The 15,472-nt window shown below is 38.4% G+C and overlaps 1 protein-coding gene across 5 annotated transcripts in view; it reads left to right on the forward strand.

Annotated features, from left to right (window-relative positions):
* The window catches only part of nlrc5 (NLR family, CARD domain containing 5), a 55,710-nt gene that overhangs the window by 22,617 nt on the left and 17,621 nt on the right, over positions 1–15,472 (forward strand). For 4 of the 5 annotated variants that reach the window (XM_034205882.1, XM_034205885.1, XM_034205883.1 and 1 more), the window contains 19 exons: positions 400–631; positions 725–966; positions 3,195–3,278; positions 3,690–3,773; positions 4,003–4,086; positions 4,779–4,868; positions 5,168–5,218; positions 5,306–5,335; positions 5,610–5,693; positions 6,619–6,702; positions 8,502–8,591; positions 9,343–9,423; positions 10,355–10,438; positions 11,553–11,636; positions 12,332–12,421; positions 12,668–12,715; positions 12,797–12,826; positions 15,210–15,293; positions 15,375–15,458. In XM_034205882.1, coding sequence (XP_034061773.1) covers positions 400–631; positions 725–966; positions 3,195–3,278; positions 3,690–3,773; positions 4,003–4,086; positions 4,779–4,868; positions 5,168–5,218; positions 5,306–5,335; positions 5,610–5,693; positions 6,619–6,702; positions 8,502–8,591; positions 9,343–9,423; positions 10,355–10,438; positions 11,553–11,636; positions 12,332–12,421; positions 12,668–12,715; positions 12,797–12,826; positions 15,210–15,293; positions 15,375–15,458 — 1,740 coding nt within the window. The remainder of the gene's footprint in view (positions 1–399; positions 632–724; positions 967–3,194; positions 3,279–3,689; positions 3,774–4,002; positions 4,087–4,778; positions 4,869–5,167; positions 5,219–5,305; positions 5,336–5,609; positions 5,694–6,618; positions 6,703–8,501; positions 8,592–9,342; positions 9,424–10,354; positions 10,439–11,552; positions 11,637–12,331; positions 12,422–12,667; positions 12,716–12,796; positions 12,827–15,209; positions 15,294–15,374; positions 15,459–15,472) is intronic. The other variant, XM_034205884.1, reaches the window with a different exon arrangement.

The raw sequence follows: 15,472 nt of genomic DNA on the forward strand, positions 1-15,472 counted from the left end.
TAGCTCCGCCTCCTCTTGTTTTGTTTTTTCAAGCTAAGGACCCAAGGTCCGCGTTTCTCTAACAGGGCTGCAAAAGAGGGGTATGAGCAGTATGAGGCATGGCTACAATGGGGGATCTGTTCGGTATTTTGAAAAAAAAAAACTTCACAGACATGTTTTGTATAGGTATGGCCCTACAATATATGTTTCAAATATAGCATGATAGGTCCACTTTAAATTATAAAAAAAATCTGTAATCATACTATCATTAATATATATATATTTTGTTTTTCTCTATTACATTTGTTTCCTTCCTTAAGCACTTTCAATCACTGGAAACTTTCCCCAACATAGCCTGGGTGTGTATCTTAATCCGATTACATCCTACATTCACATTTCTTTTGTGCATTGGTTTCTCAGATTCAGTCTTAAAACTCGTTGGACGACAAAAACAGACCAGAGGACAGTCTTTACTGACTCCCTGCACCAGTATGTATGTGGTCTGGCTTCCCCGTGCTGCACTGAAGCCTTAGTTGAAGTTGCCAGGACCTCTGGTGGATCAGGAGGCCAGAGTTGGGTCCAAAAGCGTCAAAACCTCGTTCTGAAACTGCTAAAAAACTTTTGTCAAAGCAACACCCTGACTGGACCAAAGGTAGAGTATGGACTTAAGTGAGATCTGACAAATTGATATAATCATTATTACCCATTATTTGTTAACTGATGCTTCCTTCTGACATCTTCCCAGATATTGGACCTTTGCCACTGTGTCCAAGAGAGTCAGGACCACCAACTGGCTAAGCAGGCTGTGGATGGGAGATCCACCCTGGAGCTGCGCAACATCCGGCTATTACCTACGGATATTGATGCTTTAGCTTTTGTAGTTAGCTCAGCAGGGGATAATGGCATTGGATTGGACTTTGGAGCTTGCTCAATGGAGTTGGAGTGTTTCGATGTCCTGCCAAGGTGTCGGTACATTCACTCCCTCAGGTAAATCCACACAAACAATCACACATGAGGCGCGTTCACACCGGAGTACTTTTCCCCGTACTTTTCCCCGTACTTTTCCCGTTTAGTTCCGATAGTGCCTGGAATTTTGTGCTCACACCAAAAAGAGTACTTAGTTCGAGAACTTTTACCCCCATTTTTAGTGCCTGCTAGAGAGGTGTTACTATCCTGGGGAGAAAAAAGCACCATTTTGGATTGGCTGGTCGAATTGCAAACCACGCCCCGTAAAACTCTGAAAAGTTTTGTGAAGCTGCCATTGCATTTGCTGGCAGTAGCATTATTAGCATTAGCCCCACGCACCAACGGAGAGAGAATAACTTATGGCAACACAAAAAAAACATGGGAGCGGTGGAGTGATGAGGAGGTGTCGGCGTTCTGGTGATTTACTCGGAAGCCTTCAGTAGAAGCTGCTGGGAGTCCCAGCAGCTTCTACTGAAGCCAGTCCCCAACTCCGGGGACTTCCGGCCGGGAACTTCGGGTGGCAGTATACGCCGTGAAGTGGTTTGCGGCCTGCCAGTAAACCCAAAGCAGAAGAAGAAAAAGTGACGTCAGCGGCTTCATTTGCGTAATCTTCCTTCAGGAAACTTATTGAACGCGATCTGTACTTAGTTCCATGGGGGTACTAAGTGCTGGGTACTAAGTGCTTGGCACTAAGTACTGCAAAGTACTTGGTGTGAAAGCAGCTATGGTCTAGTTGCAAGCACTGTGAACCTTGAAATATGGATTACCCCAAGGTTTTCTGTAGGGCTGCCCTCGACTAAAGATGTTTCTAGTCGACCAATAGTCGTCAATTCAGGCGATTAGTGAACACAAAAGGACTCTATGAGCTGGCAAATAGACTAACAGGGGAAACATACTCAGGAAATAGGTGACAAGCAGTTCTGTTTTGTAAACTTCTCAGAAACAACGTATCATATACAGCTAGGTCAAGTTTTAGATAATGGTCTCACTACAATGACATGGTTACTATAGGGACTACAATGATCCCACATGAATAAAAGTGGGCCCATGAATCCACAAGAGTCTCCGGTAATAGCCAATGTATGCAATTCCACAACTTGAGGCACCCCAGTATGCAGAAATAATCAAATACACAATTTTTAGGCTAGGCAAAAATAACACATTTATTCTGATTGCTGAAACTCTGATTAATGCACCAAACTGCATGTGATTAGCATACAGTAAAGAGTCGGTAAACATGGTTTAGCCACTGGACGTATAGAGGATGATTTAACAGCAACAGAGCATTTCACTTAGGAAGTAGCAGCTGTTTTGCATTCCACATTCCTCAGCTTGTTGACCAGCTGTCCCACACACTGTACATCTGACTGAAGCTCTTTGTTTCCTGTTGTGTTCCTGTGGTGGGCTCAGTCTCTCCATAACAAGTACAGTCATTTGGATTCAAGAAAAAGACGACAGTTGACACTTTTAAATATAAAACATAAAGTCTTAATTGAATCCGGCAAGGGCACGGATTGAGAAGCTGTTGATCATAAGTTTAGCAGGTAAAAGTGAAAACATGGATTCAAGCACACTAGACTGTGTGACCGTGCTGAGGGAAGGCTCCATGTGAAGGCAAACATGGATAATAACAATAACAAGCCAGGAAATACCAGCAGCCTCTGTGCCATGTGTCCCAGCATCAAAGACCTCCCATGGAGTTACACTAGGCTTGTTGTGTAAAAGGTCCAAATTAACAGATATGTAAATAAAGAAGTAGTTCAAATATTGATACAAACTAAATAAGTAAAATAATGTGCAATAAAAAGATAAAATAAAGATATTTATATAAACATAAGAAGTTAGAATTAAATGTCCAATAAAATATGAATATAATAGTTATAACAACAAGAGCAAAAACAACAATAATAATAATAATTAATGATAATAATAATTAATTAATAATAATTAATGATTAATAATTAATTAATGATAAGGAATATCAATAATAATAATAAATAAAGTTAAAGTAATACAATAAATAAAGTTAAATAAATACAAACAATACAAATATGTATACAAACATAAGAAGTTAAAATAAAATGTCAAATATAAGATACAAAAAATAACTATTTATATAAACACTAGAAGTGTTACAAATATTTCCTTTTGTGTACTTAATAAATTATGCATATATTTTGTAGCATCTCAATTTCCATACAAGGGGGCATGTTTAATTAACCTTTCACTTTACTTTTGTGTGTCTTCAGTTTCCGCAGCCGCAAGTATGGAGACAAGTTTGCTGAGAAGTTGTCCTCCATTCTGCCAAATTTCACAACCCTGAGAAAACTGGAGTAAGATTTACATATTTACTTACTTCTTACCATGGATGGATTGTGCAACATTGGGCATCTCATTTTTGTTCTTAGGAGCCAGACTCAGCCTTTGTAATGCCTCTGTTTTTGGTTGTTGTTTTGCTTCTCTTTGCGTGTCATATATTTCTGTGGTGTTTATATGGTGTCTCATTTTAGTCGTTTTTTGCAGAAATGTTGTTTGTGTGTATTTGTGGTTGCTCTTTGTATTGTTTTCCACCTTTTTGTAGTCATTTTAGTGCTTCTTTGTAAGTATTTAGTGTCCTTTTCTGTGTCTTTGTGGTCTTTTAGTCTCTTTTTGTGGTTGTTTGCTCATTTTGTAGTAATTTTGTATCTCTTTGAAGCCATTTTATATTTCTGTATCGACTGATTGGCAAATGTTGTCTTCTGCAGGTTTTGTTGTGCCAGTCTGACTGTCACAGGAGCGGCTAGTTTGGTCTCTGCTCTCCAAGACTGTCCAGACATCACTGAAATCAAGTATATATATTTATATATAGTATAAATATTTGCAAAAAATACATGTATTGCTACATTAAATAACTTGTCTTCCAGAAGCTTCTGTGTTTGTCCTCAGTTTTATGGAAATGTGTGAACAGATTGCTTTGTGTCTGATTGGATAAGATAGCTGACTCTTAATATCTGATGTAATGGTGATAGATTTTGGGGTGTAGATCTAAACTTCACAATGATTTTTTTGTTTTTGCAGTCTGAGCGACAACAATCTTAAAGACGAAGGAATCAAACATGTAGCTGATATATTTACTAAACCACTAAGACTGATCTCTGTAAAGTAAGTACAAACTGGATGTAATATTTGGAAACTGTGGGAAAACAAATTCCGAACAATACACAAAACAATTGATTTCTTGAATTAAATAGAGGATTTAAAATTGTACCTGTTTCCTGAGGAAAAAGGTTCACAGATAATAATTAAAGTTATTAGCATGATCAAGGAGTTATATGAATTGACGGTCTCTAAAAAATACATTGGGAAACAAATTAGTTTTAGAATTTTTTTACCACAAACCATTCATAACAAAAAATGAAATGGGACGAAATTAGCTCTGACGAAGATTGGTATTATATAAAATAATAAATATGTTCTGCATGCCATGGTCGACATTTAAATGTGTACTTTTGGAAGGGATACTGATATTTATTTAATATAAATATTTAATTTTATACATTTATTACATTTTTGTGCATGCGCTGGTATTGTCTTCCCATCTTACTATTGTGTCCTTAATCTGCATCTATTGTGTGTACTCAACAACAAACGAGGTACATACTGCAAATAGAAAGTTGTGTGTGCGTGCGTGTGTGTGTGTGTGTGTGTGTGTGTGTGTGTGTGTGTGTGTGTGTGTGTGTGTGTGTGTGTGTGTGTGTGTGTGTGTGTGTGTGTGTGTGTGTGTGTGTGTGTGTGTGTGTGTGTGTGTGTGTGTGTGTGTGTGTGTGTGTGTGTGTGTGTGTGCACCTTTGCAGGCTGGGTCGAAACAACAGCTCTCTGGAAGCAGTGGACTATCTCATCGGCAAAATGTCTTCATGTTCGAACTTCCAGAACTTTAACGCAGAGTACGGCCGCACCCATGCACACACACACACAGTGCCAACTAGTTGTTGTTTTTGTGCAATATTTAACATAAAGACCATACAGTACCTCCACACACATTCACATGTCCCACTCAACAATTTCAACATTTGCCTGGAATTTATTGACTCCTCCCCTCATGCCCCAGTTAATTACTGTCTTCTCAGTCACATACAGTATTGAGTCCTACCAATTTACTTTATAGACCTCAAGGAAGTTAAATAAATAACGACATCATAACGAAACATTGCTCTATAATATAGATGTCTGTCTTTCTTTGCAGTGGGATGAAGGAATTGACAGTAACTTTCTCCCAAACCTCAGATTTGAACAGGTGAGTTTAATGGTTGGAAGTGTGAATAACATAAAATGAGAGCTGCACATATTAATGTCTGTCTTTTTGATGTATTACCATCCACAGCCATAAAACTAAGTCTGAACCGACAATCAGGTAGGACAATAACGCTCTTATCAAATACTCACTCCTTTCCAGATTTGTACTAACATAGCCAGCTTCCTTGAAGACCTTTGCTCCCCCCATTTGAATGAGGTGCTATAACCTGATTGTAATTTTTTACAACCTTGATCAGAAACAACCTATAAAGCCATACCGTTAAGCAGCTGGAAAAAAAGTTTAAATTCTTGTGATGTTGATTTGAATTTGATTCAACTTAGATGTTCTTTGGCTATCTTTATTGTTGATACGTTTTTCTCTTGTTCTCCAGCTTGTTGAACCAGAAATGGTGCAAGACTAAGATGCAAAAACTTGCAAATTCATTGGCACGTTGCCCTGCCTTGTCTGTCCTGGAGTAAGTAAGCCTATATACAGCTCTCTAGATTTAGGATACCCTAAACCAGTGATAGTACCAAACACAGAACAGAATAATAGAGTTGTGCAGTAAGGACGTATTATTGTAGGCCACCTGTTTATTTCTTGGAACGGCTCCCTTCATGGAGAGCAAAATAATTGTTTTCATCTGATTTTGCAGAAAATAAAATCTGTGCCAAAGACATTTTTTTAATACTTTGTTGTATAGCAGGATAAGTAAACAAAATAACACCACTTTAGGATTTTTGAAGCCAGAATTGCCAGAAGTAAAAAGCTAACGTTATACGCTTTGACGGCACTACAGCATGGACGCAGGGTTGCTAATCACCAATGTCAAGCTAAATGACAGACACATACAAACATTTGGACATTCACCAGTTGAGTATTTAGTGACATATTTTATGTCAATGTGAAAACATTTGAGCTTGTACTATTCACAGACTTTATTTCAGGCATCTAACCAAAAACATGTTAAAAAAAACATTGATTTCGAGACAAGGGAACTGGAAGTGTTATTATGATGACTTATTTCCAGTTTAGGACTCATTCCTGCACCAATGCAGCAATGCACTATAACAACAGCGAGTTATCACTTCATTGATTTATCCTACTGTATATCCTTACTAAATTAAATACATACTCTTTAAATCTACAAAAAAGTATTACATTGCAAGTATTTAATGTGAGTAGTTGGTAAAAATGTTTTTTTCATACTCTTTAATTTGTGATAGCAGGACACTACTGATGCTACAAATCCGTTTATTTACTCAAATTGAAGGCTAATGTGGTTGTGTGTGTGTGTGTGTGTGTGTGTGTGTGTGTGTGTGTGTGTGTGTGTGTGTGTGTGTGTGTGTGTGTGTGTGTGTGTGTGTGTGTGCATGTGTGTGCGTGTGTGCGCATCCTAGTATATCTGGAGGCCATTTGGATGTTGAAACTCTGAGGATGCTGACTAAGTTTGTTCCAAAGTTCAAAGTCACCAAAAAGATCATGTAAGACTGGATTCTGTTGGCTTTACTGATAAAATGTTTGGCTGTAAAATTACAGTAAATTACTGGCTATTAGTTGCATGGATTTCACAGTAATTGACTGTAAATATTTCACAGTAATTGACTGTAAATATTTCACAGTAATTTACTGTATATATTTTACAGTGAATTAGAATAAAAGTACAACTAAATACTGTGACTTTACAGTTGCCAAGCCCATGGAATTACTGTGATATAGCAGTACAGAGCTGTGGTATTATGGTACCTTGCTGTACATAAATTACAGTAATTACTTGTATTTTCACACTTTTACTGTAGAAGTAATGCAAGACATTAGCCAGTAATTTACTGTAAATATAAAAATGTAAATAATACGATAATATATTGTAAATTTGACTAGTTAACTGGGATTTTACCATAACTGCACAATTCAATCAGCTCAATCCACAAAGAAAAACAAAGAAAATGCCCATTTGAACTTTGTATTACTCCATTGAAGTACAAAGTACATTTCACAGTGTCTTGGACATGTTTTTACGGCCCCAACCTCTACTCCGCGGTAGTGGCTCGTGCTGAGACCCGCAACATGAAAGAATACACGCAATAACCGGTACTTGGTAACGAGCATTTATTGATAATCAGCCGTTTGCTCACACAAGCGAAACGGGAAACAAAAAGAGGTCTGGAGGAGTGGCCAAAAGGAACAAACAGAAGGAGGGAACCCGAGCCAGCCACACCACGGGCCGTAGGACCCAGAACTCCCCCCCTAACCAGAAATCAATTATAAACCCTGTGGGAAACAAAATAAAGTCGCGAAAACTGGACTACCAGGTCCTCCAGGCTAAACATAAACACATCTGCAAAAATATGGCCTACAGCTCAAAATGGCAAAGAGGTATTCTAAGGACAGTGTCTCCGGCGTTAGGATAGGCAAGACATCCTTCTCCGCCAGCTTATCTTTATATATACACGGCTGAGTGTCATTTGGAACACCTGGGCAGAGGTGGAGCCAGGGGCAGACCAGGTGCACCTGGGCAGAGGCGGAGCCAGGGGCAGACCAGGTGCACCTTGGCAGAGGCGGAGCCAGGGGCAGACCAGGTGCACCTGTGCAGCAGGGAGACAGAAAATAAAACAAGGAGGGGAGCACGTAACACATGTCTACACAGACATCCACTCAAAGTCAACCATTTTCTGAAGAATGTGCTGACATGGGGGTTTAAATTGCCATGCCTCTTTTTGGCTTTCGAGCCCGTCTCAGGGTTAATGCCCAGGAAGCACCTGAAAACAATAAGCCAAGACAACAATTAAGGCACATGCAGCGCCTGCCCCTTTCAATTTAATTAAAACCTGCACCAAAGAAATAAATTAGTATTTAAAGCCAAGCAAGAGCGGTAAAAGCAAGAACATCACTTAATTTGTTGTGTTATCACAGAGGATGGTCTGAATACAGTATTGTACTGTGAAATAATACAGTAACATTTTGTGAAATCCTGGTAATCATTTATCCTGTACATTCACAGTAATTAACTGTGCCTGCATTGATTTCACTGTGAAATTATATTGTGAACATCACAGGTAAAGACTGTAAAGTGGTAAAACAGTAATATATTGTAAAATATTACAGCTAAATATTGTGAAATCATGGTAATATTTTACAGTGTAGCTTTCAAAAAAGTAACTTGAACACCTTTAATGCACACTTCTGATTTGTAGTGTTTATGGACAGGCAAATACAGAAACAATGCTCAGCAGAGATAAGAGTGAAACAGCATCTTTTTTAATATGCAGATGTTTATTCTCAGTGCCAATGACTGCTGCTCTTCAGTGGAGGGTTTAGTGGTTCTGACTGCTCTGCTGTCTGACTGTCCTGCTGTGGTGGAGCTTTCTATCAGGTACAGACTCTCTTTGGTAGTGTGCGTTATATACACTAACTGCACACATTTGAATATACTCTATGTACATGTATACAATCATTATGCACAATTGTATCAAGGTAGAAATAAATGTAAAAAATACGGGACTGGGGGAATGCGATACTGTTTAGATAAAAAACTCAGAATTAGCTAGATTTATGAGAAAAACTCAGTTTTAACTGTTTCTTTTCTTAAGAACATAAAGTCATAAATTAGCAAGCAAAACTCAAAAATGATCTTTGATTTAATTCACAAATTTACAAGAATTAAAAAAACTAAAATATAGTTGTATTTATTGTACTTCACTTTGAAGGGTTGGATCAACCTCATTACTCTAGTTTATTATTTTAGAGAAAATTGAAGTACATTTTTCATAAATATATGGGAATATGCAAGTTTGTATGTCTTGTAAACATCTGATATGCTTTCTCTGAATATTACCCCCTTCCCTGGCACTGCAGTTATTATTATTATTTTTTATTTGACCATTAATTGCAATATGCACCGTCTATTATCAGGCTGGACTGTCATGATATTTCTCTGCATCATTTATTCATGTATTTAACAAAAAGCATAATTTAAATTGTACTTATAGGCCTTTAGTTTCATTATTTAACTGGATACTGTTTTGTTATGATACATTGATAGTAATCACATATTCTTAATACTTATTTTAATTCCTAAATAAGAGTGTAATCACCACTATGGAACTGTACTTTTTATGTTTCAGGCTACAGAGTCCTGTCCAGGTGTCCATTGTTTTTTCTGGAGGGAGAGAAAAAGCTGCGAATGAAAAGTCTAAAATCCTCTGGTGTGTATTAAGTTACTATTTCGTAGTCACAAACAAATATGTCAATTCCAGACAGGCAAGGAAGCTAAGGAACATTTAGGTTTAGGGATCAGACAGAGTAGCAGAAGTCTTAAAAGTAGGCAGTGATAATAACTCCATCCATTCTTGTGAGGAATGGGGTTGACTGAGGCAGTATATTATGTGAGGGGGCAGTGTGGCAATAGATTGTGGTTGGAGGAGTTCACAAAATGGTTGGAAGGTTAATGGAGGGCAGGAGGGAGGGGCTTGATCTGAAATGACACTATATGCAAATGAAAGAGACAAGATTGAACATCCGGAACTGGAATCTGGTTGTGACACTGAAACAACTTCTAATGAAGCAGTTGCTTTCGAGCATCCTGTAGCAACAGGATGTAGAAGAGGTGGAGGAGGGCTGCGTCGAGTCACCTCAGCATTTCATCACAGTGGATGTTACAGTTGAGCAGGGCAGGTAGGAACCAAGTGCAGCATGGACAAAGGCTAGAATTGAGAATGACCTTTATTCAAGGTTACAACTATTAAACAGACCAAACCGCTCTTCCTTGTGAACTCAAAGAACCAACAGGAAACTGGTTCTGAAATACATACAAGACCAATCAAGAAGACAAGACACAGCTGGGGAGGGGAGGGAAAACACAAAGGCACCTGGTGAACAGGATCAGACAGGAGGGACAACACAGAGACAGGAAGCAAATACAGACGTGAGACAGGGGGTGAACACTTCGACAATTACACAGAAAATAAACAGATCGTGAGAGTGGATACCAAAAGCATTTACAAAACCAAAAAAGTACCTACAACAAAAATAGGCTATATTTACAGTACAAATCATAAAGAAATAACAAAACATAATAATAATAATAATAATAATAATAATAAAAGAAGTTGATTCTAAAACGGTCCCCTCTGTCAGTCTCAGCTGCTGTGATCTGCTGCCGGCTCATCTGGAAAAAGTGTGGAGAAGTTTGGGGGCATCGTCTGATCTAACTTTGCTGGAGTAAGACAATTAAAAATCACTTAGTTTGTTTTGTACTTGCATGCTTAGGCTGGATAATTGTTAACAGTCAATATACATGTAGCAGAAGAAGTGGTAAAGTCTACATCAGGGGTGTCAAACTCAAGGCCCGGGGGCCAAATCCGGCCCGTGACTTCATTTTCTGTGGCCCCAAACGAGCTTGCAAAGAATATTATATGTTTATTATACGGTTACATGATGATTTACAGAAGCACGTGGCCCATAAACTACATGTCCCACAATGCATCTCAAATTAGACTTTTTTCTCCGAATTTGACTTTCTTTCTTCTAATTATGCCTTTTTTCTTAAGATGTGCCCTTTTCTCAGAATTTGACTTTTTTTCCAAAACGTAATACATTATTTTATATATATATTTATATGTATCTTTATATAGTCTTAAAGTTACAACCGGCCCTTTGAGTGCAGCCCTAATGCTGATGTGGCCCGCGATTAAATTGAGTTTGACACCCCTGGTCTACATGTTTGACATTTGCTTAAAAATGTACAATGCTATTATTAGGATATTTTGCATGGCTCATAATCTTAGTTTTCTTGGTTTATTTAAAGGGTTAATTTGGCTTGTTTTTAATTGGGGTTTTATGAGGTACTTATCCATAGTCAATGAATTACTTAAAAGTAATAGCATGGCAGCTAGGCAATGTGTTGATGTTGACAGGGGCAGCAGCAACACATATTTTCAGGAAAAGGCCAACCAAAAAAAGTATTATCAGATCGAGGCAACACTTGAACAGCACCTTGAGAGTGTTAAAAGTACTGTTTTTGTCAATGGAGTCTGTTGGGGTTAACGTAATGATAGTAGGATATAATGGCAACAGTTCACTGTTGCAAGAGGCAGTGGAAATATTCTAAATATTGCGTAGACTTAAACTTATATTTATTTGTTATCCTGCCTTAATACAGCACTTCCTAAATACCTATATACAAACTGTCAATGGATAAATACCTCATTCAACCCCACTTCAAAATATAAAAACGTTTCCCTACTTTAATTGTTATTTTTATTTATTTTTCGTTGACATGACTATACTTAATTTTCTCTGTCTAGTGTTTATTCCCACATTTTTGTCTTATTAGTCTGTCCAGCAACTGTTTAGGCAAAAAGGGTCTGAAGAAGCTGTTGGAGGTCCTGCCTCGTCTTGGTAGCATCCAGGAAGTGAAGTAAGACTCACACAAAAGATACATAACAATACAAAAACTTTACTTTACCAACATTCCCCATGATCTCTATACCAAACATTTAAAGATTCAGATTCAAATATGTAAAGGCTTTATTTGGCATATGCACAATAGCTCTAGTGTTGTTGTTAGCAATTAAAATCTATTCAGAAATCAGTCCAATGGTGAAGGTAAAAAAGCAGAAATAAATAGACTATGTACATGTAAAATAGAACAATATACAACCAAATGCAAACTGTCCAATCGAATAAAATACTGCTTATTGTAATAATGTGTAAATATTTGGATTGCAAACAGATGGATGTGCTATAAACAAAAAAAAGTAAATAACAATTACAGAGGTCATGAATTTAACAGGTTGGCTAATTTGCATTTGATACAAAGGAGGTACGTATTTTTAAACGGTAATGAAAGATGAGGCTCTGTGCTTTGTCACGCTGTGCTGATCTAATCTTGGTGGTTTGGCAGAGGCGGGCCAGTTATTTTCTCACCAAACAGGTTTCAGACTACGTGTGCCAGCGCTGGCAGCTACCACGTTTACCCGAGGGCATTATCCGTTATGAATGGCTTATTTTAGAGCTGAATTATGTCTCCCCCCCCCCCCCCCCCCCCCCCCCCCCCCCCCCCCCCCCCCCCCCCCCCCCCCTTGGCTCATTGTTCTTGTTTGTATTTTACAGCGCCAGTAACAATGGGATTGGCAGGGAAGGAGTGGCACTGCTGGCTGGTGCTTTGTGCTCTCATAACAATTTAACACAAATACACATCAGGTACTGTTTGGAGAACATTTCATTAGAGCAGCTACAGAGTGAGCACCACCCCCAGTGTAGCGCGCTAAGAGTTAGAAATGCAACAGCTGACAGAAGCGGCTTAATCGTTTATAGTTATTACTGTTTATACAATACTAATATTTGTGCCATACACAGTTGCTTAAAAATGATTTGATTGGGCAAACAATGGAGACTATAAACTGGTGTGCGGATTGTTAATAGGAAAATGTCCTTTTGGTTTTACAGTGGCGGAGACAGAGAGCAGGTGATCCTGAAGTTCTGCCCTGACAAAAGGTAACACTAACATAACGTAAAACATAACAGTCTCTGCATTTATATTTGTCAGCTAATTATATGTTGTTTTTTTCCTTTTAGGAAGGACAAACAGCGCCTAAAGATGTTAAGGTACAGCAAACCCATAGAGAAGATTTTAGGGAAAACACAAATGTTACTTTCTTCAATCACAAAAAATCCAATATAAGCCATTACTTGGAAATTGAAATGTAAGGAAATCATCCACTTCGGGAGGGAACACAAATGGGGCGAAGCCTGCGAGCTAGTTCAGGCAGCACCAATGACACATTAACACGTGACGCTAGGGCTGTGCAATTAATCGTATTTTAATCGCGATTACGATTATGGCTTGCGACGATTATGAAAACAGCATAATTGACAAAATACGATTATTTTGCTGGGTGCGCTTTCGCCCCTCCCTAAAAGCCCACTCGGCCACGTGGGAGTGACATGTGTTGTGAGTGTTCAGCGCGAGCGAAGATGTCAGAACAAGAGCAGCAACTCGTTAAAAAGAAGGGTAAAACTATTTCCACTATTTGCAAGTAGCCTACTTTGTCATTACATTTCACATCGCTAAAGATATGTGCCCAGTTAGCACTGTTAGCAACCAGGGCTTTAAGCAACTTGTCAACACGTTGGACAAGCGTTACGCGATGCCGTCTCGGTATTATTTCAGCAGGTCTGCGCTGCCTGCACTATGTGACAAATGCCGTGGGGAAGTTGAGAGAGATGTGGCTTCAGCTGAGTACTTTGCTACCACAACAGACCTATGGTCTAGCTCAGGGGTGCCCAACCAGTCGATCGCGAGATGTGTCTAAAAATAGAACAACAATATTCTGTTTTATCGTTAATGTCCTGTAACATAATCTTCCTGTGTCAGAATAATGCACTTGAACGCATCAAAGCTTTGTGATTGGCCGACGTCACCCCATGTGTTGGGGCGTGGCTGAGGGTCTTCAGTACAGGTGGCAATATTGTCACCTGCCTGCGCTCATCTCTGAAACCAGACCATGTAAACAGGCTGGTGTTTCTTGCAAAAAATCTTTAAGAGATGACATGAGCAGCCCTACCAGCATTTGCCATGGTGGCCTAAACATTTTTATTTGGTCTTAAATTGTAGTTCAACATTTATTTCCTGTTACTTCTGGACCATGACGGTTGGCCAGCCTTCAACGTTTAACTGAGTGGAATAATGAATATGTTTTACCAACATGTTGGCTATATGTTAAGGAGTGTTCAGTAGGTTGTGACAGTGCACTGCATCACATTTGATTTAATTTATTTTGGTCTAATTTATTTTTATTTATCATATTAATAATATATGTTTAGTATGGTTTTGGAAGTGCGCTCCAACATATTTGTTTATCTTGTTTATTGGTAAAATATTATTTGTTTTAAAGTTCAATAAATGGTCAATGAATAATCGTCAAAATAATCGTGATATCAATTATTGACCAAATAATCGTGATTATGATTTTTGCCATAATCGCACAGCCCTACGGTGACGCATCTCCTCCCTCTTACGACCAACCACACACATTCTCCTAAACATGGCGCTCTATTTAAGCTGCCAGATCTGCTGCCTCTGCCTCGCTATGCTGCTGCTGCTGCCACTGCTGTGTTCACTTGCTATTGCTGTGTTCATGTTCCTGCTGCTGTGTTTCATGTTGCTGCTGCTCGCCTGCCCCAGCTCCATCCCAGCATCCACCTGTATGCTCGGGGGATAGTTATCTAATCATCACTCAATGTTCTTTGTAAATCTGTGGAGCGATGAGGCCCGAGCCTAGACGCCAAACTCAAACTATATGCTGCTTATAATAAACATATTAAGAAACACGTGAGTTTTCGGACTGAAATGGCAAAAATACAATTTACATAGACCATAACAGTTCTTTGTTCAGACTTATGGATATAGATGTTTTTTAACCAACTTTGTCTCTATAACAAATCTATTCGAAGTAAGTTAGGATAAGTTATCAACTGGGAAAGTTGAATGGTGATATCTATTTGTTTAGTTTTTTTGCCTATTCATGTTCCAGTCTACCTTTCAGTCTTTATTCTGAAGGTTTTTACTGAGGTTTTTAGTGATATACTTTTCAGATCCCGAGTCATAGAACATTTTACTCCTAAAAACATGGTGATAATGTTGTTGTTTCTAATGGTTGTTAAACTTTCATGTATTTTCAAATGTGTGGACACACAAATACAACGAGTAATCCAAAATTCAATCTGTAAAAAATAACCCTTTTTACTATTAAAACAAAATATAAACTGAATCCTGAATCTGGCTTCATCCGGTATTTAGATTCCTGGTCTGGAAATAGATGCAAATTAGTGAATATTTAATAAGAGAATGCCTTATTTGCATATTTAAGCAGTTTCCTAAAATGTGTAATACAAACTAAATGTCTTAATGTCAGTTATTAACAGGGGGAAGTTTCATGGTGATATCATACAAAATCATTCATGTTTACCCTGTTTACCCATAATTCAGGATAAACAACAGCAGCATCTTGCCATCCAATGTGACAACGCTCTGCAGACAATTAGCCTATTGTCGCTCTCATTTGGAGCTAGAGTAAGTTTTAATACTCTGCATCCATATAATATGATTTATGATTTTGACCAAACAGGTAAATAATCATATAGAACGTTTCAGTTTGTCTCACAGCTCATTGACAGACAAGGCTATAGAGAATCTGCTGAAGTGTCTGCCCAAGATGACGTCACTGCAGAGACTCAAGTAAGGCACACACA

The sequence above is a fragment of the Gymnodraco acuticeps genome, unplaced genomic scaffold (assembly GCF_902827175.1).
Source record: "Gymnodraco acuticeps unplaced genomic scaffold, fGymAcu1.1, whole genome shotgun sequence".
Taxonomy (NCBI): domain Eukaryota; kingdom Metazoa; phylum Chordata; class Actinopteri; order Perciformes; family Bathydraconidae; genus Gymnodraco; species Gymnodraco acuticeps.